Genomic DNA, 26367 nt, shown 5'->3' with positions numbered 1-26367 from the left:
AGGCTGAGGCATCAACGCACCCCCCTGGTTCTCACACAGCTGGCCTCATCTCCTGCTACATCTTTTACCAGTGGGGCTGCCAGCCTGCCTCTTCTGCAGCTCCTTACTCAAAAAATGTAGGGGGAAAAACCACCAATGTCTCTCCTCTAGAGTCAAGTTTGCTTTCTGTGCTTTTTCAATAAGGTATTTCAGAGCTCTGCACCTGAAAAAGAAAATATCTATGGCAAATTGGAGTGTAACATTCATGTTTTTTCTCTGCAAACCTTGCATCTCTTGAGCTCTAGCTCAGACAGGCACAACTTCTGAACTTTCTATTTCCCCTTAATTGCTTACTATATTCTCTCCATGTTTTCATGACTGTAGCAGTGAAGTCCATGTAAATTCCAGTATTTCTGTGTTTTACTTCACCAGAACTCAAATGAATCAGAAAACAGGGATGTGAGGGACCACAAGATGGGGTCTAGTGCCTTAGCACGTAGATCACAGCCCCCCTGGACTCAGACTGCAGCATGAGTAAAAGGTGAATGGGGAATGTAAGCCTCCTGTGGTTAGTTTTGGAAATCTATGGGGTCACACTGTAGTAGGAAAGTTTTTAGGAAGCCATAAAAAGACAGGAATTCCTGATTCTAATCTATCATTAATGATAGGATCATCTGGCTTTGAGTTATGGACAGTATGAAGTATAATAGATATTTGCCAACATGTTCTGGAGGATCTGAAAGATCTCAGATGAGCATCAGCTGCTGCTTCCATGGCACTCTACTCAAGCAAGTTCTATCATTCCACCTTTGAAAGTCATTTCCAGATATCTAGATATTACCTCAACATGTTTCATGACACTGAAGACTATTCTATCTTGTTCTGCCCCCATGAAGAGCAGTTTGGTAGCTTCACTTCAGACTAAACCAACCCATTTCTTTCAGTCACTCCCTACCAGCAGTTGTTTGTGCCGCACTTGCTGCATTCCTCTGGAGTCTGGCTGATGTACACCCATCTTCTCTGAGCTGGGGTGCCCAAGGAGGATGTCTTATTCCAGCTGTTAGACTTGCCAGTGCTGAGTAGTGCTAAGCTATTACCCCAGTTGGCTTACTTGTTATACTCCAGGTTATTCAACTATCATGTTTGCTTTCTCTTTTTTTGCTTTTATGGGAATATGATGATGTAGAGACAGATCTGGGATTATTTTCATTCTATTTAAATTTGCTTTTTGGGCTTCAACTTCTTATCTGGAATGTTGAATTCCTTTTTTTTTTTTGTTATATGTTAGTACATCTTTAAAAGTGGAAACGTAATTGGAGTCTATTACATCTTTAATAGTAGAAATTTAATTTGAGTCCATTTAATTAAGCCTGGCATTAAAGTAATATTAATTTTAAAATAGTTAATGTTCTTTTGCATAGGTTTTATATGCATGCAGACAGAATTTAGCTAACTTCCACTGAATAAACTTATGAGTATGAATCAAGTTTTTTTAACCCACCTCCTTGGGATGTTGTTGACAGTATAAACTCCAAGGTGTAAGGGTTAATGTTTTCTTCATTTGGTAATTAACAATGCAGGGATTTTAGCACTGAAATTTAATTGATAACACATGCTGTTCTGCCTTACTTTTCATTTAAGTAATGCTTGGTGGTAGCAACAGCTAGTTCCTAATTAGTGATTTTATCTGCATAGTTTAAAATGCTTTGTGAAAAACATCTGTCCTTTATTATTCCTATTTTGCAGAATTAATTCATCTTTGTTTTTTTCTTGTTGATTTGTTGAGTGACGAGGATTGATTTGCCACATACCTCGCAGTATATTTTTATGAGGTTTACAGTTAGATCCAATGTTTCCTGAATCAATATATTTGATCACTAGCCTTTCTATTGCACAAATACTTATTTAATGAGGGGTTTAAAAAGACGGCTCATCATGCTGTACTGCATCAACTGACTGTGAAACGCATTCACTGCTTTTTTCCCTAATTGTTTTAATTACCTTTCCAGCTACATGACTCCCTCCTGCCAACCTGAGAAACCCCAGCCTGCTCCAATCCCCACCCTTGCCCTACCACCATCTCTCTAAACCAGCTTTTTCAGATCCAGCTCAAGGTCTCTTTGTGCCATAGAAAAAATAAATATTGCTGTCCCAAGGGTAAGAATTTCTTTCATCATTACTCTTCATGTACCAAAATTCAGTTGTGCCATGCTGTGTCAAGCATTCTGCTGGGACAGATTCCCAGCCTGCTTCTCCAGCTCCCCAGCTCCCCAGCTCCAGCACTGAGGTAGGGGTGCAAAGCACCCTTCAACCCTGTGTATGCATGAAGGGGTATTATATGTTCACCAGACAGGAGCAAACATGTGATGCATGCAGCTACTGTCCCAGACAGTCAAACTGTACAGTTTCTTCAAAACATGTCTAATAATGATGATTCATGAAGTATTACAGGAAATACATGTATGAAATCCTAGAGGTATTCCTTAAAATGGCCATACCACTGTTTTGTTTGTTTGTTTGTTTGTTTTTATCTTCAGGTATGGTTTTTAATATTATTTTTAATAATATTAATTAATATTAATTTTTAAGGTTTTTAGTATTATGAAGCCAATGCTATGTGTGCCACAGCCACTATTACTGATGCAAAAGTGTATGTCACATTTGCCTGTTTAGGAAGCCTCCATTAATTATAATGCATATTAAATCATCTTTGGCAAATTCCAGTTTCTAAAATGTTATCATATTAAAAGTTGTTATAAGTAAGGAGTCCTCTATATTTATTATTAACAAAAAAACCTGTTATTTGTTGTATTCAAGAACGACTTTTTTGTAGTTTGATCCAAGACCTTAATCCACAGATCCTTACATCTTTATTAAAATGGGGTATGTTGCTGTGAATTTTAAAAACCAGTGCTGAAGGTCAAGCAATTATTATTTCAGCAGCTGCAAGTTCTGAAGCAGTGTATAACCCTTTAAAATATTTTAGCTATAAAAGCTTTTCATGTCTAGCAAATTCAAATACTAGAAACTAGTACTGGAATTTAAAAATGTTTTAATCACCTTTCATGTCTCTCTTAGAAATGGTTCACTTCCTTCCAGAGCTAGTGGACCACAGGTAAGAAAAATAAGATCAATTAATCATTGCTCTAATTCTTTTAATTGTTTCTCATCATTTACGTATGTGTATAGATGTGTGTGTGTGTATTTTTATATACATAATGTCTGTATGTAAATACATACAGTACAGGTAGATAAGGTAAAACTGCATTCTAACCAGAGAGTTAGCTCTAGCCAAAATACCATGCTCTCTTTGTGCTTGCTACAGTAAATCAGTGGCCATTTAGATCAGGTGCTATGTATGTATGGTCGGTTTTCTCTGATACAACCAAAGTCATCACACCAAACTCAATTCCTGAGTAAATTCACCAATCGGAATGGACAGTGCAAGGCATGTAGAATTGTCTTCATTTGTTCTCATCGCTGAAAAAGTTCAATGGCAGACCTACATCTGGAACTAATTGGTAGATAACTGCTTGTGTTTTTTAAAAAATGCTGCTCTGTTTTCTATGTTAAAATGAAATCAATGTACGTTCCAAACTTGGAAATGCAGATATTATTTTTTTCCTCAATAAAAGTATTTTTAAAAAGAGGACTGTGTCAACACTCTTTTAAACTATATTGCATGAATAGGGAAAACAGCATCTTACCTCTGTTTATCAGAAGTGGATATCACCTCAGTCTCCTCCTGGGATTACTAAAAATGGCATCAGCTGTCACATCTGGCCCAGCCACTCTGTGATCTTAAAAGCGAAGTTCATGACTACCATTGTCCAGCAGCTACCATTTCTCAGATCCAGGTCTGGCATTTAGGTTATCTTAATAGCTATTGTTTAGCAGACAACAAAAGGAATCACCTTTACTTCACCAGATAGTAAAAAAAAAAAAAAAACAACCTTCAGAATTCATGCAAAGAACAGGTGCAGAGGAGGAGCCCTCCCCTTACTGTGCTAAGGAAAGAGAGACGTAACAGCTACCCTTAGAGCTTGCATATTTATTGAACAAATCCAACTAAAATAGCTAAAATACATTGGGTACTTGTAGTGCATTATTAAAGATCACATTGTTACAAAAGCCTGCGTTTTCAGCAGTACACAACTGCAACTATACATAAATGCCACAACTGCTGAATATTCTTGCTCTATATACAGCACAGTAGATGTATCTAATCTATTTGAAAATAAAATGTACAAGAAAAGGGATACAGAAAGTGGAGGAAGAAAAGAAATCTAGGAAGTGCAGTGCATGCATTGGTTAACAGTCAGAAGCTAAAACAGTTCAGAACAAGGCCTGCCCTATAAAAGGAAGAGCTAAAAGACAGAATTATATAAAAAATTAAGGTGGGCTTTCAGACTGTGTCTAACACAACAACACTCCATGAGTAGATGATACTGTTAAGTTTTGTGTTTTGTCTTGTTTTGCATTTAAAGTAGTCAGGGAGCAAGAACAAAAATGTAAAGTCTACATGTTGACTGTGGAACTGTACTCTTTCCCCTTTAGGACTTCTTCTAGAAATTTGATGTGTTTTTCTAACTATATCCCCTATTTTATGAATTTGAAGAGGACATGAAAACTTGTCCCTTTTCTAAAAAAAAGGTCTTAAAAAAAAAAAAGACAAAAATAAAAAGATATTTTTGAGAGGTTGGTGGAAAATTATTGCTCATCTTTCTCCATTAGGTGGATAGGAGTCAGAAAGGGGATTTTATGTAAATTACAGTTTTGTGATTGCTCCCACTATAACTGTATGTTTGTGAGTGGACCCTTACAGGGAATCAGTTCCTCACTTGTACACTATAAGTAGTTTCTTACCTACAGCACTGAATAAGAAAGCCACACTGAAGACACAAGTAAACAAATCAGTCCAGTCCAAAGAACAACATTCAGAAAAACAAAGTACCAACACCTTCTCAGAACATGGAAATAAAAAATAACTCCATCAGAGCTACCTTGCCAAGGAGCATATTTAAAGTCCAAAATAGCACCATTCATCAGTGTCTCAAATCCCGTGGCAGCATCACAATCACTTACCACAAGGAAACCATGAGTTTCATACTACTTCTATACATCAAAAGAGTACATGGATAAAATATTGAGATACACAGACAAACAATGAAAATAAACTACTAGTCTTGTTACATCTAAATGAAAAAAAGGGGGACTCTCAGCCTCTGCAAGAAGCAGTTTGGAACTGTGGAAATGGAGAGAGAGGTTTACCTTTTGCATGTGAGCAGTGGAGTTTGAGTAGTGGAAGACACTGCTGTGGTAGAACTAGGCCTGAGGGCCCACCTGTAATGTTTGTAAACATGGATTCACAGTGTGAAATTCTGAGAGCTTTTGCTTGAGTCAGAATGTTAAAAACTATTTTTTATGGTACATATTTGTCCACTGTTATTCTCTAAAGCAAGGCTCAGAGTCCCATAGTTTCTTCTTACACTTGATGATTTACACAGAAACAATTCCCGATATATGACACCATGACCTCATAAACTCCATACACCATATGTAACACAAATGGAGAAATTATGACTAAAAAGAGCAGAAGTGCTTGATTTTGGTGAAATGGTGTCCGTAGCCATTTACTGGAACCAGGCTTGCCCCTTCTGCCTCACTTTTTTTCTTGCGATTTACTTCTTTTGAGATGGGGAGACTTCCCTGCAGAAAGGAAAAGCAATATTAGCTGTGCTTCAGTGAAGCCTCTTTCACTGGTGGGGCCCTCCTCCAATCCTACCTTTCCATAGTTCCCTAGCTTTAGTTCAGAAGTAAACATCTACTAAACACTGCTGGATCGATTGTAAATACCAATGCCACATGCAGCAGAGGATTGTTTAAAAACCAGCCAAGCCTTGCAGCATCTGAGAAAAGCTCTTCATCTGGGGATAAAGGAGTGTGCTCCAATACAGCCAAAATGCAGAAGAGTTGAGCCAACAACCGTCCTCCACTGCTGAACTGGAGAATTTAGACATCTGTTGCAGCTGGGGAGACCCCAACCCTCCCACTAATGTTATAGGGGAAGAGCCACACAGAGTGACAATCTTTTCACCTCCAGCTGTACATCTTTACACTGTTCCTCAAAATTATTTTTCTCACTCCTTCCCAACCAAGCCATTTCTGTGCCCTTCATAATAGCTGAGACAGGTCACATCTAGACCTACACCTGCAGATGGTGTGTGTGCAATAGTTCTGATATACAAATTGGCTGAAAATGATCAATTACCTGTGAAGCACAGAAGGCAGACACAATGTTTCAGTGTCGTGAGTGCAAAACTCATAGCTACAAAAAACAAATGGCACCAAGCCCCTTTGAAAATACAACTCAGTACCAGCTTGGGTACCCAAAAAACTGATGCTAATAAGTTTACCTATAAATTTCTATTATTACCTATACATTCATTTGCTTGCTTTTTTAAACCCCAAGCTCTAATTTACAGTTCCACTTGGCCTACAACATAAAAATGCATCTCAGCTATGAAAGGTCATATTATTATGAGAATCTTTTACGGTGTAGACCTCTCATCCTTTAAACACTATACAGCTTAAACAGCTAGCACATGCTAATAAGTGACTTCATTGAAAACTGCACTCTGAAGACTGCTGTGTGTTACTTGCCCCTGGACAAGTAAGGAGATGGTGTGCCATATCAGCCAGCTGCCTCAGATAGATTTTTATTAACGATACTTAACCATTCATTGGCTGAAGTCTATGCCTATTCAGCAAAGCATTTAACTTTTTGTTTCAGTTTAAGCCTCAGAAGGAAGCCTAAAGACTATGCCCATGCTTAAAGTACTTTGCTGACAATACATCACTATGGGATCGTAAAAAAAAAAAGATTGTTTCGCTAGTAATATATTGTAAATTACGGCAAAGATCTGTGGGATTTGTGATCAAAAGATCTGAACTGAAGAGGTATTTTATTGCTTTTATTCCTAGGACATGTTTGTCATATAAGCAGAATGCTTTCAGTTTGTGTAAGAAGTTGAAGTTATCTTCTCCATGTTCAATTTCTCTGATTTGAGAGTTGTGAATTTCTGAATTAAGAACTAAAACCAGCTTCAGAACTACCAAGAAAGTGCTATTTTCAGCAATTTTCCTTTCCTGGCTCTTCAAAGCCGTAATTTTCACTGGAATGTCTGTATTTGCTACATTTACTTGTTCTGGGAATGAAGCCACCCCATGGCTCTCCCACTGTCTTTATCAAAATTTACAGGGTAAATTCTGCTTTCAGGTAGATGAACTCCCCAAGCCCCAGGGTTCTGCGGTACACACAGCAAGGAGCAGTTTTCAGGCTGAACCCAGAGTAAAATCCTTTCCTAGGGACAAATGGTGTCTTCTCCTGTTTGGGCATCAAGAAATGGAGAAACTGAGCAGACTTCAAATGCAGAAGGGATCTGAAAATCAGGGGAAGAAATATGAGCAGAAACATACCTTGCCTTTGCTAGAGACAAATCAGGGATTTTTTTAAGAGACAATTTAACAATTTAAATTCTAGGACTGCACAGACATGTTTCTTCACAGGACTTTAGAAAATTCCATCCTCATGATAATTTTTTTTTTTCTATATTTGTTACTTGTGTATCACTACAGGATGTGAGAAGAAAACCATAACCTTACACATACAAACAGGAACACAACACAGACCAAAGGTCTGGGCAAATTTCCAAAAGCATTGTGTTGGGCAGTTCCTTTCCAGCTGTGAAAACAATTTGAGTCCTAAAATTCTGCCATACAATCACTAGATAAAAAGTCCTATATGACCCTTCTAGGTCTGGAAATAAATTGTGTTTAAGAGATGTATCCTTCTGTATTTGTTGGTTGCATGAAAACAAAAAAGCACTTTTATCTGAAATAAGTTTCAAAAAATCTTTTAATTTCACTTTATTCTTTCAGTAGTACAAGCTGTTTAACATTGTGCTGTAGGACTGAGCACATTCTGGAATCTTCTTCAGCAATTTCCCTGATTAATTGTATAGGATGTCTGAAAAAATATAGATTCCAAAGACACCCTTTTCTGTTAAGGCTGATACTCTGCTGGAAGCTGCATTGTGTGCAGCTAATATTCAAGTCGCTTTTGAAGATCAATCATAAAATAAAATTTGGACCCAGTTCTAAAAACTGATCCTTGTAAGCATATGCCAAATATCTTTTGAAGAATTATATGAAGGCTAGAAAAATGCATTTTATTTAAATAGCAGAAATACATTCACTTTAAAGGAAAAAAGTGTAATACTTTTTGACCAGTTGAGAAACAATTATCCCTTTTATAAAACTTTTTTTTTAAGCTATATATAGCATGAAAACATAGTTATTCATAAATCCAGTATAATGCAGCAGTTACTAACTATGCTGTACATAGTTCACAGCTTCATCCCATTGTGTCAGGAGCAACTTCGTTTAATGATTAATGACAAGTTACTGAAAGCTGCAAAGTTAGAATTTTGAATAACAATCATCTAGCCAACACAGAGCTGATTCATAAAATTAGCAAATTAATATAAATATGACCACATATTGCACATTCATTGTAATCTGGCATTGCTATCAGCATACTCAGCTGAACTTTTGAAATACGTTGAATGTTAAGATTGGCAGTGCTGCAGTATATGTTAATTTAAAGATTGGCATGCTGGCACATAAGCCTTCAAAGAGCAGGCTGCAAATATCCCAGTTATAAATTTCAGAAGTCACTTTATAAAGAAAAAGTGTGAAAAATATAGTGTTAACAAGATGAAATAGCAGTTTTGTGAACAGGGAGCTGAAGCCTAGACAATAATTGAAACATATCCAAAACAATTTTCCCTCAATTTTCCCTCCTTTACTTACCTGCCATTTTTTTGGCCAGATTTTGTGTCATTAATGTAAGGGAAAATAAAAAATAAAACATATACATTCTGTGGTTCTGAGTGATTGTTGCATTTGCCTACTCAAATTTCACATCCAGATTCACATTTATGAAAGCAGCAATGGTAACAAAACAAAATCTTATGAATCTGACAAGCCACATCTTCTGTATTTGTGCTGGGGTACTTGTTAGACAAAAACTGCCATGCTTTGATGCTTGTTACTCAAGCCAGGTAAAGCACAAGCAGTAAACTTAACAAAAGAAAAAGAAAACCACACCACTTTCTTCCTCTTCCTGCTCCTCCTCCTGCATTATCATTGACCTTTTCATCTGCACTGCTAAGAGAATTGCCAAAATCAAGCATTCAAAACTCAGACATCCAGCTTGTAAAATTATGAGACAGGCTTAAAAAAACATGAACTCCTGAAAATTAGCATGTTTTCCTTCTGAAATGTAGCCAGCAAGAGTCCATTTTCTGCAAGCCTGAAGGCTAAAAACATCATTTTAAAATGAAAGCTGAAATCTCCAGTTAACTGTCTGGCTTAAGGAGCCAGGGGTTTAAGAAAAACAGAATGCCATGACACTCGTGATGGTACTCTCTTGAAGCACTCATAAAATAACATCCACTGAACTTTCACTGTGGCATACATTTTTTGTTTTGTTTTGTTTTGGTTTTTTTTAGGGTGGGGGGGTTCTTGTTTGGGGGTTTTCTCACACCCCAAAACTTTCATCTCAGTTAGTTGTTTATTAGATGAAAGAAATTACATAAATAACTTTACCTTTGGAAATCCCCCATCCAATCGGCTGGTGGGAAAGATTTTCTGGCTTACCCAGATCATTGACCTTGGTTGATAAACCTGTAGTGACACAAATATATACAATTTTTTTACTGACAAAGATTCATTAAATGCAATCAACTGGTTTTCATGTGACAGACAGCATTACTAAAATGGAGATCCTAATGCCAGTTGAGCTTGGCACAGAGTTGTGTTTTATGCTCAGTACATATTTTTGAGTACCCATGACAACAAGATCTATCCCTAGAGTATTTCAGCTATGGGGTTTCAACTATATATATTTCAGCTATAGGATTGTTTATGGCAATCTGCATTCAACAGGCTTTTTTAAAGGACTATAGGATGATTTTTTTAAATTTTCTTTTAAAATCTCTTTAAGAAATTCTGTGTAAGAAGATGTCCATATTAATAAGCTTACTGAGGATATTGTTATACCACATGCCCAGTCTCTTCTGCAAGAAGTCACTGGCAAAAGATTAACGAAGTTTACTGCCTTTGCTGATAATTGCAGGAGACAAGGGCAACACACCTTTGATAATCCTTTCACAATGAGCTGGGAACTAGAACTTACTATTTCCAAGATCATTGACACAGCTATAATTCTGTGTTAGCACCCTGTATTTTGGACATCAAAGGAATTCTAACATGTTATAAAAGGTATACTGTAAAATAGCTGTCAGCAGGATTTAATGGTTAAGGTACTGCCTATGACTGTTAGGGAAAAATTTTCCTATTGAAAAAGGGTAAGATTCAAAGCTGGCCACTGACTACAGTGGGAACTTAGAGTGAATATTTGCCAGGTTAATACATCTCAGTTACGGTGAATCTGAGCTGGAAACTGCCTGTGCTCCATTTCCTCAACTTCTGGATGAAGACCAGAGCATTTCTTCCTCTCGCTCTCATGAAACACTGAAATATTTTGCTGAAGGTACAAGTTACACACAACAATGCAGACCTGAAATTCATTTTCATGCTGGATTTTCCTCCTAGGACTTCGGAGTTTTGTGACTTGAATGCTGCACAATCCATGAATGTCAAACTGTCAGTGTTTTGAGCTCAGCATTATAAATTACACCACTCAAATTTGTTTGTACTTTGGGAATCAAAACTTGCCTTGTCACTTAAATTGCTGGTGGACAAGCTTTACTTACCTGCTTACTACAGTATTGATGTTGAAATCTGAGGAATGTTTTCATTTCTGTGGAGTTGCGTGTTGACTATTGTCATAACTTGACTAGATGTATCTTAGAGAAATTGAATCATCTTTCCAAGAGAAAATCCTGAATTCTACTATAAAGTAGAAAATTCAAAACACAGAGCCTAAGGCAGTGCCTGTTCTGATATACTCTCCCGAGATTTTCTGCAGTACAGATCACAGTGCTTTCTGCTGATTAAAGCATCAGGTTTTATTGTGTATTTTAGATTACTGTATCACCTCAAACAGGACACTTAAGCTGTCTGGGTATGGTTGACATAGCAGCACATTAATTACACATCAGTTAATGTTCACATTGAACATTTGAGACACCTGAATAAAAGACACCAAGTAACCCCTGAGCTCTCTTGTTGCTGTTTATAATCACTGATTACCCATCCTGCAACTATGCTTTGATTTTACTGTGTAGTTATAATTTTGTATGAAAAGTTATGGTGGAAAATAGTGATAGCAGTTCAGCTCTACCACAGGACATGCATGCTCAAACCAACAAAGTGTACAAAAATGTGTATTTTCCTGTAGGAAGGCAGAATAAGCATCGGAATAAAGTATTATTCATTATGAGATGTATTTTCCATGGAATCTGAGATATATTCTGATTACCCTGTAGGCCTTGTCATCCTTATTAGTAATTTAATAGGAATAAAATAAGCACCTGCAATTAAATGGCAATTAAAGGATCCTCAACTTAAATTCTAAAGAATTTAGAGGGACTGCAGTTTGGGGGTTGATTCTGGAAATGGGGTAGGAGGAAAAATGTTTAAATTGTAAGATGCACTCACAACTAAGCTCCAGGGGGAAAAAAACCAAACAACCAACCAACCACACAAACAAAAAAAACGAACACCAAAGCAGACCTTTATGACTACGAAAAAATGTGCAAAACACCCCAGCTATCTTTCACAGTACTTTTCTGTGGAGAAAAAAACCCAAAACACAGTAATGTCCTATTTTCTTAGTATCTCTTAAAAAACAACTACTGTGGCCAATATTGGTAGATGGTAAACACGTGGATCTGCTCGACAGCAGTAATGTTCTGATATAATTGTACTAAAGTCCTGAATGGGCAGCAAAGGACTTTTAAGTATCTGCCTTGTGAGCAATGCTGAAAGGCTGGGGAACCATGGTTTGGATCCTGGCTAAGTGGAGGAAGATTCTGGAATAGAAAGAAAATGTCCACTCAGGAATTATTGCAACTCACCAGAAGGAAAAAAAAAAAAAAAAAAAAAAAAATGGAAAAAAGAAAAGAAAAGGGAGAGAGAAAATAAAAATAAACCCATTAAAAAAAAAAAACAACAAACAAACACAACCCCCCCCCCCAAAAAAAAAAACACCAAAAAAACCACACCAAAACAAAAAAACAGAGGATGTCTTGTCAGGGTACGTGCTCATAAAATACAGAAATTACTTAGATAGTCAAATCTACTGGTAACTAGGGCATTAGAAAAACACAGCATGAACTTTTAGTCAATTACAGCTGCTCAGAACAATTTATATTAAAGTTGCAAAATGAGCTACAGAGAGAAAAAGTGGAAAGCAATGCTCCATTGAGGAGCAGGATGTAAGGCTTACAACATTCCAGCTGTTTGCATGAAGTAAACACTTCTAAATAAATGCTTCCATTGATACACACCATATTTTCATTTCTTAGTACTTCCTGTGTGACTATTATGAGAATACAGGCTTGGCTTAAGAAATGAAAGCACGCGGATTCAGAACAGAATTACTGTACTTTAGGATGGACTGAAAACTAAAGTTACTGCAAGTCTATATGATGGATAAGAGTCATCTGATGACTCAAATGGATAGCCTCGGTATTTGATAATCATTAGGGAAAAAAAAATCAAGCTAGTAAACTTCATCCATAAATTATCAGAGTGGATCACCTCTAAACATCCAACTGGCAGCATTACCATCCTTGGAAGCATTCCTTCCTGGCAGAGCATGTGATATGCAAACCCATTCACTCCCACCTTGAGAAGTCAGGTGGAAAAGAAACCCACTGATTTGGGAAGTGCCATCTGAAGCAGTGTTCTACAACAGCAAGCAATTTTGCCTGAAACGTCAAGGACAACTTAGAATAGGGAATTATGATCTATGAAGAATATGCTTTCAATTATTTTGCTTCTGTTCTCTTGAAAACATACAAATAATAAAAACTGAGATTAAAAATCAGAAAAAACTAAGGTGGAGAAAAAGAAATGCCTAAATAGAGTAAATAGTATTTACCGGCTCTTTCTGGATCTTACAGAACTACTTACTGTTACTAAACCAGAAAGATTTCTGCAGTAGACCCTTCTTTTCCCCTCTGCCCAACAAACCAAGATACTTCACTGCTAGCAAAGGCTCTGTTTAATCAGCATTTCAAGACTCCAAGGCCTATTCCTCCATTTTAAGCCTCTGTAACAGTAATAGTAGGAGAGGACAAACTTTTGCCCAGCTTTAAAACAGATACATAAAATAATTTGAACAGACCTGAACTAAATCTACCTTATCAGTCACCTTAAAATGATAAAATTCTTGCTACCCACTCTTCATTCCTACTCATTAACAGCATATTTCAAATATTTAGATACATCCATCAAAACAAACAAAAAAAAAAACACAGAAATTTAAGGCATTAAATTAATAAAATGAACAAATTCCTGTTAATCATCCCCAAGGTTATTACAGTTAAGAAAACAGCAAGAAAGACCACAGAGTTACTTTTTTGCTGTTGTTTTTCCATGTGGATGACAACTGAATTCCTGTTCATCAAGTCTCGTTCAAGACTTACAGGAATTAAATTCAACTGCAGTCTGGATTTCCAAAATACAAGAGGAAGACCAACTGCCCTGAGAACATCAGCAACCACCTTTTGAGAAATTTCAGATAATTTCTTTATTATATAAACCAATTTGGGGTGGGGTGGGAGGGAGAGTGAAAACAAAACGGAAATTATGACAAGTACCAATTCTGAATAAAAGGTGACCATCTCCAGTAATTCTACACTACCCTACCTAGGACAGCAGAAAAGAAAAACAAAATAAAACCAAAAAGCTTTACTGTATGGATTAGCAGTCTAACGGCAGACACAGATGTCCATGTGCTGAGGAAAAGCAGAGTAAAATGATACAGGTTTGTGCTACAGAGAATGAAAGGGGCATGCTTTCCCCCTCTGCAGCACTAAGACTCTGCTTGGGCTGTTGTGAGGTCTAGTAGCCCTTTGTGTCTGTAGTGCCTAATCCACCATGCTCTCCTGGAGATGGGCTGTATAGCTGGACAAATAGAGCTGTGTACCTGTATTTCTTTGAAGTACTTCGGGAATTTTTCACCACCATTGCTCTGTGTTGCAATGACACAAATCAATGGTATTGCAGGCCATAGAGGAAAAGTTGTATATTATTTCCTTTGAAGCTGGTCTCAGCATCATTGGAAGTGTCTAGAAGAATTTCTTTGAAATGAAGCCCCGATGCACTTTCTTTTGCAGTAAAATACAAGTTTCCTTTTAAGTGGAAACAGTTATAACTGTTCCATTTTTTTAAAAAGTTTCTTAGTTACCAGCTAGAGCGTTAGTGCCTTTTCCCAGCCCATTCTGCCTATCTCTATCCCTCAAATGCCTCCCACTCCAGCAAAAAGTTCTCTTCGTAACCAGTTACCCACCATCACAATCCGGAGGCATAAGCAGAAAATTTTACTGCACTAGTGCTTGAAGACCAACTAAATGATTCTGCTAAAAAAAGCTAACTCATTTTAAACAAAACCGGAAGGAAAGTTTGTGCTAGGATCAATATATTTACTTAAGTGCAACTGGTAAACTAATGCTTCCATCTGCAGTTGTTTAATGCTGTTTGGGGAACATTTTGAAAACATGCAATGATAATGTCTGCTGTGTTCCAAACGCAGTTCACAGGATTTAATACATACAGCAACTGTGAGCTGCATGGTTGCTGCTACTCAAATTTGGTTGGGTGGCAGTCTGCTATCAATCTACTTTGTCCTGTGATTCTTCTGGATAGGCCAATGACAGGCTACATCGAATGCTCATCAGGGCTCCTTATTTCAAAGAGCCATTGAAGTTCTGATGAACATTTGGTATCTTTAAGAAGCTGTACTCACGATCAAATGCTGTTGTGATGGGCTGACTCTGTAACAGGCTCAGCAAAGAAGCTTTCCCTATTGAAACATCAGAAACCACAACTTGCCCAAGTTAAAATGCAACTTAATTACCTTGGTTTAATTATTCAAAAATACTGTGAACATGTGGTTTAGCAGGTGTGCGGCCTGCCAACTTTGTGACTTTGCTTTTTTTTGTGTGGCTGTCCCATCACAAGTCTGAGCCTCTTGTTGAACTACAGTAACAGTTATCCCAAATAACCTGTCTTCGTGTCTTCAGTACACTGTCAGGGCAGCAGATATTTCTACCTCTTCCGCTTTCCACATCCATGCAGTGGTGTTCAAAATTTGAGAGGGTGGGCAGGCATGAGGAGGATCATTTACAATCATTTCACTTGGATAATACCACACAGCAAATAAAGGTAGATAAATGATTTAAGAGAAATGATGAAGATTTATGCAATTGTTCTCCTCCTGGCTGGGATTGCTCCAAGTGGCTCACCTTCATGAGGTGATGCTTTACCTGTCATTACTGTAATAATTAACATATGGCAGGGTATCAGAACACAGCAGGAAAACTGCACACCTGAACTTGCTTTTGACTTTTGTGTATCAGCATCTGTTGCTGGCTCTGCTTTTTCATGGGGAAGGTATTACTGCTACTTTTTATTCCTTCCCATATGATGACTCAAACTCACAACCATATAGAGATGAAAAAGCCTAAATGAGACAAGTATGCTTTTTCTTGCATTCCTCTCTCCATGCTGCACATGAATTAGCAAGTTTATTCATTAGGGTTTTTTTGCAGTCCTTGTTCATCACTTCTTTAATTTTTATCAGTCTCACAGAATAGGATCAGTCTCACATCATAGGATGTCATCTGCTCCTTCCCTACACAACACTTCCCCTACACAACACTTGGAAGCTGTTTTTGTAGATTTTAAGTTCAAAACTTCTCATATAAGCCCATCTTCATCCATCGTTTCTTTCATTGTTCTTGAACCATCTATGATCCAAGTTACACTGAAGCGTCTGCTCCTATGTAGTCTCCTCGTTACCAGCTTTTCACTCCTGTCCTCATCCATACTACACAAGTATACATTGCATCTTTTATGTATGTACTTACAATGTCCCATGATACATATAAGAAAATTGTGCTAAAATATGCTTTTATGACTAATGGTATCTACTACTACACAGATCCTTGCTGCAGGAAAGGATGCTGGTTAATATTAAGCACTTGGAGCAGGCACATTTTTCCAAGTCAATTATATACCTACTAGCCTCTGAAACTGAGCAAGTATGGTGCTGAGGAAGAGAAAAACACAAGTTAATCTAGCTTGAGTATATAGTTAGCACACTCCTGACAAGTCCTTTAGGTGGTAAGAACCTTCAAGAGACTTTACCTGTCTTCTGGCAAACATGATTGTATGAGGTTATTCATAGAAGACACTTTCTTTTCCCCGGGAGAGGAATCATCCCCACATCACCTGAGTGTAATCCAATTTCTAAGCAGAATGATCAATTTGCACTTTTCTGCACTAGTCAGAATGAATCTTGCTTGTGTGCTACAAGTGCTCTCATGATGGTTTTTTACTTCATTAATATGCAGAACCATTGCAAAACTATTTACCACGCATATGAAGAGTAAGAGAGAAAGAAATCAAGTGGTATATTGTGAACGTTGTCAAAAAAGCTCATCAAACTTCTCACTGAATTAATGAATTTAACAAAAATACTCATTAGCAGTGTATCACACTCCTTGAAAGGAAAAGAAATGCTATTCTAGAACAATAATAAGAAACACGATACATGGAAAATTCTGTTAACCTATAAAATGGATGCAAACTACTTTATTTCGCCAGTAAATTTCAGTGCATGGATATGAAATTGTGAAACATTGCAGAAATCAAAATAACTGAACAAGCCCTGCGGAAAACCAAATTCAACACCCAGTGCAATCCAGCACCTTTTCCACTTCATTTTGTTTCCCTCTGAACTGCAATGGTAGCTTTTGTTGTTACTTAGCATGCACACACAGAAAGACAACCATAATAAGCCTGAGAGTTAAAGACTTTTCAGTTACACAGGATTTTGCAATTTGCTCTTCAAATGCAATAAGGTAATGAAAAGTTTAATTAGTAACTATTTGTGTCTACTCCTAATAGCAACTGCAAAACAAGTCTCTTGTTACAAAGTCAGGTGAACACACAGGGTGGGAGCAAAATTAAGGACCAAAGGCTGCATAGTTAAGTTCTTCAGGAGTTTCATACCCAACACTGACAAATTACTGGAGCAATAGAGAAGGAAGTAAAGACACATGGTCACAGGCTAACCAAAATGTCCATTAAGCCAGTCTCCTCACTCCACCAAGTTTTGGTCTTAAGGCAGGAACAGTGGCCAGTAGGTGAACCCTGAAGAAAGAATAAGAACAGAGACAGCCCAGAATAATACTACTCCTGTGTGCTCTCCCAGTTCCCTGCTTCCATTTTTGGGGGTATACAAAATGTATACACCAGGCTCACTTCCAAAACACATTTAATTTTTTTAATTTCCTATAAATTTTCTAAGTTAATAACCTGAATACTGTAACTTATAGTAGACTTAGTACACTGCTTTGGACTAAAACTGTATTGTTTGTTTAATTTTGTTTAAATTTCTCACACATACCAGAAAGATGACCAGAAATCCAACAAGCGATGCTGTTCCCCAAGTGACGGCAAGCTCACTGCCTTTGCTGACTGCTTTCCTGCAGAGCCCAGCCAGGAAAGCCTTTCCCCCCCCATAAGATGCCAGCCTCTTGCCCAATCAGTGTATTTCAGGCAAGTATTAGAAGCACAAGCAGTATTCTTGGAAATGGGAGACAAATCCACACTGTACAGCCAGTACTTACCTCATTAAAAGGGACGTAATGACCACAGCTGATGATATTGTAATGGGTGCTTGAAAGCATTATGGAACATTCATCTGCAGCCACCATATTACCAGCATCTATAATCACTTAATGTAGCTCAACTGCTACTCCAAATACAATACCACAAACTATATCATGAATGTTCTGCAGACTGAAAGTAATAAAGTATCTGTGAGTTCTCGGACTCATCTAACGAGGAGACACACGGGAAAACAACTTTTCCTGCCAAGTACTGCTTCTGGGTTTTGTTCACATTGATTACTTAGCTGAGAAACTAAGGGTAGGGACATTTACCAATATTTCCATAGGATTTTCTTCTGCCAGCAGGAATAGAGTTATTTAAACTCACACTCTTCAATGATGGAGATATTACCACAGTTATAGTCATGTTATAACAAAGAAAGAAAATTTGTTCTCCTCTATTGAGTAGCTCTATAATGCCAACGTGTGCCTTCTACACATCAGTGCTGTAAGAACCCAGGAGTTATTCTGATAATGTACATATTAAGCTGAGGCTTATACCACCTTTGGTGATCTCTCAACTTTTTTCAATGTAGTCCCACACAGGTATGCTATGCTATTAGAAAGACGGTAAGGTTAATGTTAACAAAATTAATCCAGAAACATTCCTTCCTGAAGGATGAGAAATCACCACCCATTCTGATGTTGGTTTGGCATTTTGGGTGCTTTTGGTTTTTTTTGGGGGGTGGGGGGAAGTTGGTGGGGATTTTGATGCCATATTTGCAGAAGGAAACATCAGGAGTCCTCCCAGGAACATCTACATAGGGTTTCATTCAGTAGTGCTACTCTGAATTTGCCAGACCAACAGTTTGAATTGAATTTCATGTAACACTCAAACAGTGACTCATAGTATTATTCTACATCAAGCATTTGAAAAGAATATTTTTGCACCTTTCCAGATTGCACCCTCAACCAATTTGGTTTAATGAGGTGAATAAATATTTGAAATAAAAACAAAATACAAATATTCAAAAATATTTTTATTGAAATATCCTGTCCCAGTCAATGATAGCAACTGAATTATGTTAATTAAGTTATTCTAGGGCTACTAAGTGTAGTCCCTCTCCCCTCTCTTTAGCCATACACACAAGGACCAGAGCTCAGTTGCAGGGAAGCAGCTTTCTGATGGAAAAGAAAAAAAAAAGAAGAAAAAAAAAGAAAATTGTTTTGAGATCCCAGTGACCAATGTCATGACTGTAGTATTACAAGGTGTAGTTTAATTCTTACTTCTGATTTTTGAAGATTTCAGACTTTGTGAAAAAAGCTTGTTAAAGTTTTGTCCTTGGCCAAACCATTACATAAACCTCCAATCCTGTGTGTCAACACAGTTCTGTTCAGGTGCTTATTTACAGAATTTTAGCAGCCAGAACAAGCATGTTTGTGACTGGGTATAAACACACATATACAGAGCTTTTGTCTTTCAACATGTATATGAACTATACCACTGAAATATCCACAGTATCTACAGCTTTGGACAAAAAATAGCTTGTCCTTCAAATTTTTCTGGTCAGAATCAAGTAAAGATGTTTTTTTTTTTCCTGTGCAGTTGAACATCTGAATTGTCAGAAGTATGGCAAAAGTTAATTATGTTTCTGCTTATTTATTTTCTAAGCTGGAAAGGCTTTTAATTCACCCGAAGTTCAGGACCCAAGTAGCATTGAGCAAACTTCACCAAATGTATTCTTCATGCACAGTATGTAAGCATAATAAAACACAATATACACATTCCTGCTTAGCTTTCATCCCTCTCAATTATTTCTCTTGACCAAATCCTGCCCATGGCTACACATGAACAGAAGAGGATCTAATATAGAACTAGAGCAGTTCTCAACTATCCTAAAGGAGATTCCAGTTCCAGTACCAGTCTCAATGATCAATAAAGAAGGACATAATGTTTCATCCTACTATGTAGTTCTTCTTATTCATCAGGGCATATAAAAGGCTCAAATAATGCCTGGCTCTGTCAGACCAAAATGAGACCAATATGACACTCCATTCTCCACAGATAACCCTAAAGTTAGGAATGGGTATTCCAAATAAAGTGAAGTCATTGTAAGGGCACAGAGTATTACAGAATGTGTAAGGATATAATATGACACATTGGAAAAAGGTTTGCAATGGCTAAACTAGGACAAAATCTTAAATATAAGCTTTGCCTCGTAAATATCTTCACCTAATTTAAATAACATTATGTATTTCCCTATGAACTGCAAAAAAAAAGAAAGAAATGGGATGGTGATCTTTTATTTTTTTTCCTTCAACCAAAGACAGGTTCTCATTTCTCTCTGACTTAATGAAGAAAACCTTTTCCCCCCAACTGTTTTCCTTCCAAAAGGCCATAATCCCATTTTCCTCTTTTTTTTCCCCCAAGAAAGACTAGAAAGTGCAGAGAACGCAAATGGTAGAATAACCTCAAAACTGATACAGTTCAGACAAGGATATGCCACAGGAAGTGTTCGACCCAAATGACCTCCTTCAGGGGCCTTTTTCCTTTGGGATGACACAGCACAACACTGAGCCTAGAGATACTACACCACTAGCGCTTAAGAAGAAAGTCATCAGAATTCTGATAAATCAGAATTAAACTAATGAACTACTCCAGAATATCTTCTGTAAATTTTCAGGTAGGTCAAAATTAAATTATTAAGGATGTATTTGTTTAGTGGTACACACTTTTATTAGTGTTACTGGTTTAAATTCCTTAGTACTTCTACTGCAAACTCCCAGAACTAAGCCTGACTTACAGAAATTATCTGCAATGCAGGCAAGATAAGAGGACACACCTGAGTGTTTTAGAAGCAAACAGACCACTTTGTCAGATGTATAAAATATCTTAGATTACTTTCTTTAAAACAAAACATTGACCATTTTAAAAAAAAAAGAGCCTTTCCTTGTTTTGCTAAAACTCTTCGACATCACAGAAAATGGAAATTAAAGACTTTTTTACTCTCACTTTTCTGAAAAAAATCCTTTATTTCAATGACTGGATGACACTGGCCAAATCAATTTTAAAACTTTCTTTTTTTTTTCTTTTCAGTTAGAACTTTTTTCCTTAATTAGCACTAAAATCTAAATCTCTATTTTATGATATTCATCGCTTTCCATGAAGGTGGTATACACAAATTCTAGCATTTCAAAGAAAAATAGCAATAAAAATCACCTTATGAATTTATACATTGCACAGAAATATAAAAGGTTCTTTTTCTCTTTATGGTGCCACTTAAAGAAATGTATTATACAAAAAGGAAGGGTAGATCCTCAAAAGGCAGCTGCTATTGTGTAAAATGGCTCAAAATGTCCACAACTTAAATTTTAAGACAAATAGAAAGTACACCCTTCTGCATGTCTAGTTCTTTTTAAATTATTGATGATATTATTATAAAGCCCCAAGGAAGATTAATTAACCAGGTATGAGGGAATCCTAATTCCAAGTCTAGGAAAACTAGCATTGAAAACTAACCTGCTAAGTTATTTGCTTTTAATTGTAAGCAGTTTAAGAAGCATTTTATGGAATAAGTAAGACAGTAAACTTAAACAAAGAATTCACTTGTCCTCACTTAACAAATTTATTCTAGTCACTCTTAATTTTACTGTAATCATAACTAAATAATTAATGCTTTTTCCATTTAGCAAAGGAATAAAACATGCCATTTGTCCCCATTTTTTTAACGTTTGATTCAGCCTGGTGAAATATAACAGCAAAATTTTCACTGGCCAGTGAGAGTAGAATAGAGCCTTTGCCTATGCTGTATGTATTAAAAACAAGGTAAGCACTTTTACAATCATGTATTTCAGTGTAGAAAGTATTGATATGTAATGAAGTTTTCTTGCAAATCAGAATGGTTAGACACTTGCAATAAATAGAAGAAATATGCCAGACAAGTGCATCCACTACTGCAAAGAAAGTATGTCAGTGGTTTGACTTAAAATGACATTCAGTGTTACTGTGCCAAAAGTGAAAGAAAGGGAAAAAAGGGTGAGGTAGGGGAAAAGATTCTGCCAACTATCACATATTAAGCAACCTTGCAAGCTGGGCAAAACCTAGTCTTTTTTACATTGACAATTACAGTCACAAAAAAGGTGGAATTAGGCCTTTTCATAACAAATCAAAAACTTTTCAAAACCAGCCAAGTGAGATTTTTACTTATGTTTCACTGCAAAAAAACAGGACTAGACAGGTAGATAACTACATTTTATATTCTGCTTTTAGATAGTTCTAAGTTGCATTTTAAGTTCTGGCCCAGACACTGACTTTACAAAACTGATTTCCTTGACTACTACAGGAGCCTTGCTAAATTTACAGAACCATCTACTGGTAAAAATCACTATTTTATGCCTAACTAAAAATAATCTTTTATTCCATAGATAGGTATATATTGCAAATAACAGCCTGCATATAATCTAAAAATGTGGGCTGATAGTCACCTTGGTGTTGGTAGGAAAAGTTGCTTTATACAATATTCCACAATTGTGTGAACAAAATGTATTTTAACATGATTGCTATTCACAGTTTCAGTGAATCATTTCCCATTTAATTCCCCACACCCAACTATTCATTTATATACAGATAAGCAAAGCACTTTGATGAAAGTAGGTTCCAGAATAGACTAAAACTCCAGAATTTGCAAGTTTATTTTTGCAGATAGGAATGATATAAAACAAGGAACCAAAAAGGAAAAAAACTTTTATAATGAAGTATTGCTTATTTTAAGCATCCTTCTATTCCTCCTCCCCCAAATCAAAACAACCCCAAGGAACCAGACAAGAACATAATTAATGAAACTAATGTAACATAATCTTAGTATGCCCCCCGAGAACCTCACACTTCAGAAAATAGTCTAAGCTAATGTATACTCTGTGCAATCCTACGTAAGACAAGCTGTTGCCCCATATAAATCAACAGATTTTTGACCATGGTATTATCACATAGCACCCAAAATATATTACATTTTTATCAGTGTATGCTTCAGTGATACTTCTACCTTCAGTCAAGAATGTTTTATGACTACACATCATATAAACTAATTCTGCTTACTTTATGTACTACTGTGAAAACCAATTTTCTTTAGCTTGCTGATTCCAAGACAGTCCTTCTCAGGAATACCATATTTAGAGAATATTTAGATGTAGAATGTTTTATCGTTTTAATTAGGTAGCTGTCAGCAATAACATAACAAATTGACTTTAATCAGTAAAAATATGAACACAATTTGCACTGAAGGAAATGGGTTATTGTTGAATATGCCCCATCCCTGGAAGTGTCCAAGGCCAGGTTGGATGGGACTTTGAGCAACCTGGTCTAGTGGAAGGTGTCCCTGCCCATGGCAGGGGTGTTGGAAGTAGGTGAGGTTTAAGGTCCCTTCCAACACAAACCAGTCTATGAATATTGAAAAATAAATACATTCCAACTCATTGACTTTTGTGTAAGTATGTTCAGTTAGGCTCAGGCCTAGGCACTTTTTCTGAAGCAGATTTGTATCACAGAATCATAGAATAGTTAGGGTTGGAAAGGACCTTAAAATCATCTAGTGAAGAAAGGCTAACCTTCTGAAAAAATTACCAAACAAGAAAATTTAGTTTGCATCTTATATACTTCCCTGATAGATTAACATTAAACCTGCCTCACTTACTAAGTGCAATGATCTATTTCTTCCTTTAGGGATGAAGGTGTCAGGGTTGAAATTATGGGGTAGTGTTTTGTCTGCATGTATTCCTACATGTGTTATGATGTGTATTTTTCACAGGAAAACATTTCACCTAAACATTTCTTGTTTCAATTAAATAAGCCTTACTGCACAAAGAGGGATTTCAGATTTTTATTCAAATAAAAGCAAGAATATCAAAGACCCGACATATGGAAGTTTTCAGAGTACATCAGTCATTGTACGGCTAATCCCCATTGCCTCAAAGAATAAGTCTTATAAAGGTCATATTTATAAATGTGTATTGGGAATGGGGAAAGAAGGTTTATATTTATAAAAAAAATATTGAATCTTTGCTAAAGCAACTAATTCTTACCATTTTTTGATTCTGTTAAGTCTTGGGGCTGCAGTTTCTCTCAAGTAGCACAAGGAGAACAATCTGAAAACAATTTAAAAATAAAAAATGAAAAAAAGAAGTAATTCCAACTGTTGCAATATTTAATAGGTTGGGGTTTTTTTGCCAGCATAACAGGGGGTGAGCCAAGTATAAGCTTTAGTGGGTAAGATTTAAGTCATGCAAATTATTCTAACCACATGTATGCTTATATGTCATGTGTCTGCACTTCAGTGGTCTGTAGGCTTAAATATAAGACAAAGAAATCCCTCGTATCTGGATTTCCAGAACTCTTAAGCTATTCTTAGAGCTTGGCAGATCTCTGAAAAGCCCTATACCTAATGGTTAACAGACCCAAAAATCAGACAAAAAGACAAAACCCCATCACCCTGTGCTTACTGTAAAGGTGGTCCATTGTTCCCAGACATATTCCAAAGTGTGCTTTTTTGCAACGACAAAACAAGCGTAATAGCGTCAGGCTTTCACAATGTAATGGCCCAGTGAGTAGGTATTTTTGGAATGGCACTGCATTACATAACCTCCGGTTTTCTCTCTCTCCTTATCCCATACACCCTACTATTTTAAATAGGCAGAAGAAAAATTTAAAAAAAAAAAAAAGAAAGTTGGCCCTTCCTCATTTAAATGATATCTTAAATTACAACTGTCTTAACTGACCAAATTTGTAGCATACCTCTTTCATAATTTTTCATATACTGACAAAAACCAAAGTTCTCCCCTACTGATTATACATGTCTTACCTACAGTGTGTATATATGAAATATGATTAGGTATGAGTCATATGTTTACATACAAATACGTGCTACATACTGTATTTAAAACTGCAAACTCTTATCTATAAATGTATAGAGAAATGTCTGAAAAAAAGCACATCATTAAACATTCACCAAACACACTTGGTTTTGATTATTTTTTTTTTCCCTTAAAAGAAGTACCCCAAATTTAACTGCTGTACACGCAAAAACGCAAAAAGCTATTGCAAGAATGACTGCTTTCTAAAAATAAAGCCCAGCAGCCTGAGAGGAATCAGTGTCAGGGAGGAGAAGAGGGAGATTCGTTTTACAAGGGAGAAGATGAGAGATTAAAAACCAATCCTAGAGTCATGCATGCATGCTAAAAAAGCCAAGTGCATTAGGTTCAAAAATGCATTTTGGCGTTTGTGGAGTGCAAAACCAAGGAAAAGGAAACCCTTAAAACAAAATGAAACAAAACCAAACAACGAAACAAAAAAACAAAACGCTTCTCATCTCCCATTTTATGTGTGCATAAAAATGCCCAGCCTAGAAATCCATCCTAAAAGCATAAAGACAAGGAGTTAAATACATATGCTGCACGTTTTCTCATCTTCTTTAAGAAAGCTTGTTTGGAAATGTGCACCGACAGGGAGGAAAGGCAAGCTGCTGTCCAGCTAAGTAAGGGCAAAAGGAAATTAAAAGAAACAAAGAGAGAGAGAGAAGATTAATTAAAAAAAAACAACAATCTGTGTATTGGAATTGCATATACTTACAGACAAAAGCCCCCGCTCCCTGCTCACTTTCTGTCCTTTCTACATGATCTGAAACAAATGTGGATTAAAAAAGGGCAGCATCCTACAGAAGGGAATTTACAGTTGGGGGAGTGGAGAGAGGGTAGCGGGTGTGGGGAAGAATGACTGCACCTCTTCTAAAGTGCAGCCTAGGAGAAAAAAAGAAAAAGGGGTGGGGGTGGCTGGGGGAAAATCTCTGTCTTCCCCCCACCCCGACTGGGGTTGCCAGCTCTGGTTATACTGAACAATGAGCTAATTCTGATGGCAGCTGGCCGGCCGCCAGCTCTCCCCCCTCCCGCCCGCTCCCTCCTTACACATACAAGCTCCCCCCGCCTCCCCCAGACCGCCGCTGCAGCACCAGACTGCTTAGTCGGCAATAATCCGCAGTCCAGCGTCCCCCCCTCGCCGTCTGGGAGCCGGGGCAGCGTCCGCGCTCGGCTGGGCAGCGCCGGAGGTTGAAGGGGGCTGAGGGGAGCGACGGGGCGGGTCGCAGCTGTCCCCCCGCGCAGGCGGCGGTCGACCGCTGAGGAGCGGGGAGGGAGAAGGAAGGAAGAAGGAGGGAACAGCCACATACTGTAATAATAACCCTCCGCCAGCAGCAGCAAAGGGCATTTGAGGAGAAGGGGATGGAGGCGGAGGTGGTTGCCTGCGCCTGCGCCTGCCTGGGAGGGAGGAAAATGGTGGGCGGGGGAGGAGAGGGAGCTGCACTACAGGCGGGGCAGGCCGCCGGCGGTGAGGGTAGGTGCGGAGTGTCCGCCCGGGGCTAGCTCCCTTCCCCGGCAGCTCCCAGGGCCACCGAGGACCGAAGCAGGACCCGGGAGGGAGGGCAGAGCGGTGGAATTCCGGGCAGTGAGGTCACTCAGACGGGGACCG

General features: G+C 37.6%; 2 protein-coding genes across 4 annotated transcripts in view; one reads left to right on the top strand and one right to left on the bottom strand.

Moving 5' to 3' along the window:
* LOC134156298 (ribonuclease H-like) overlaps positions 1–26367 on the top strand; it is a 384552-nt gene that overhangs the window by 342046 nt on the left and 16139 nt on the right. The gene's annotated exons all lie outside the window — the stretch shown is intronic.
* Positions 4016–26008, bottom strand: NREP (neuronal regeneration related protein). Of its 3 annotated transcripts, none has more exons than XM_062604253.1 (5): positions 25853–26008; positions 25477–25524; positions 23934–23996; positions 9652–9729; positions 4016–5688 (listed from the first exon to the last, which is right to left on the bottom strand). In XM_062604253.1, exons 3-5 carry the CDS (start codon positions 23934–23936, stop codon positions 5563–5565), a joined length of 207 nt encoding a protein of 68 aa, XP_062460237.1. In that variant the 5' UTR covers positions 23937–23996; positions 25477–25524; positions 25853–26008; the 3' UTR covers positions 4016–5562. The 3 variants fall into 3 exon arrangements, with proteins under 3 accessions (XP_062460237.1, XP_062460236.1, XP_062460238.1); XM_062604252.1 differs by lacking the exon at positions 25853–26008 and adding an exon at positions 25809–25827; XM_062604254.1 differs by lacking the exon at positions 25853–26008 and adding an exon at positions 25627–25711.

The sequence above is a fragment of the Pezoporus occidentalis genome, unplaced genomic scaffold (genome assembly GCF_034315485.1).
Source record: "Pezoporus occidentalis ecotype Australia unplaced genomic scaffold, CSIRO_AGI_Poc_V1 ctg84, whole genome shotgun sequence".
NCBI classification, from domain to species: Eukaryota; Metazoa; Chordata; class Aves; order Psittaciformes; family Psittacidae; genus Pezoporus; species Pezoporus occidentalis.
The sequence above is the reverse complement of the archived record's forward strand: the minus strand, read 5'-3'. Positions and strand labels throughout refer to the sequence as shown.

What these genes read in the sequence shown, in the direction of transcription:
- NREP (XM_062604253.1), bottom strand. An exon ending in TGGATGGGGGATTTCCAAAG is followed by an intron (nt 5,689 to 9,651) that starts GTAAAGTTATTT and finishes TCCTTTCTGCAG; the next exon opens with GGAAGTCTCCCCATCTCAAA.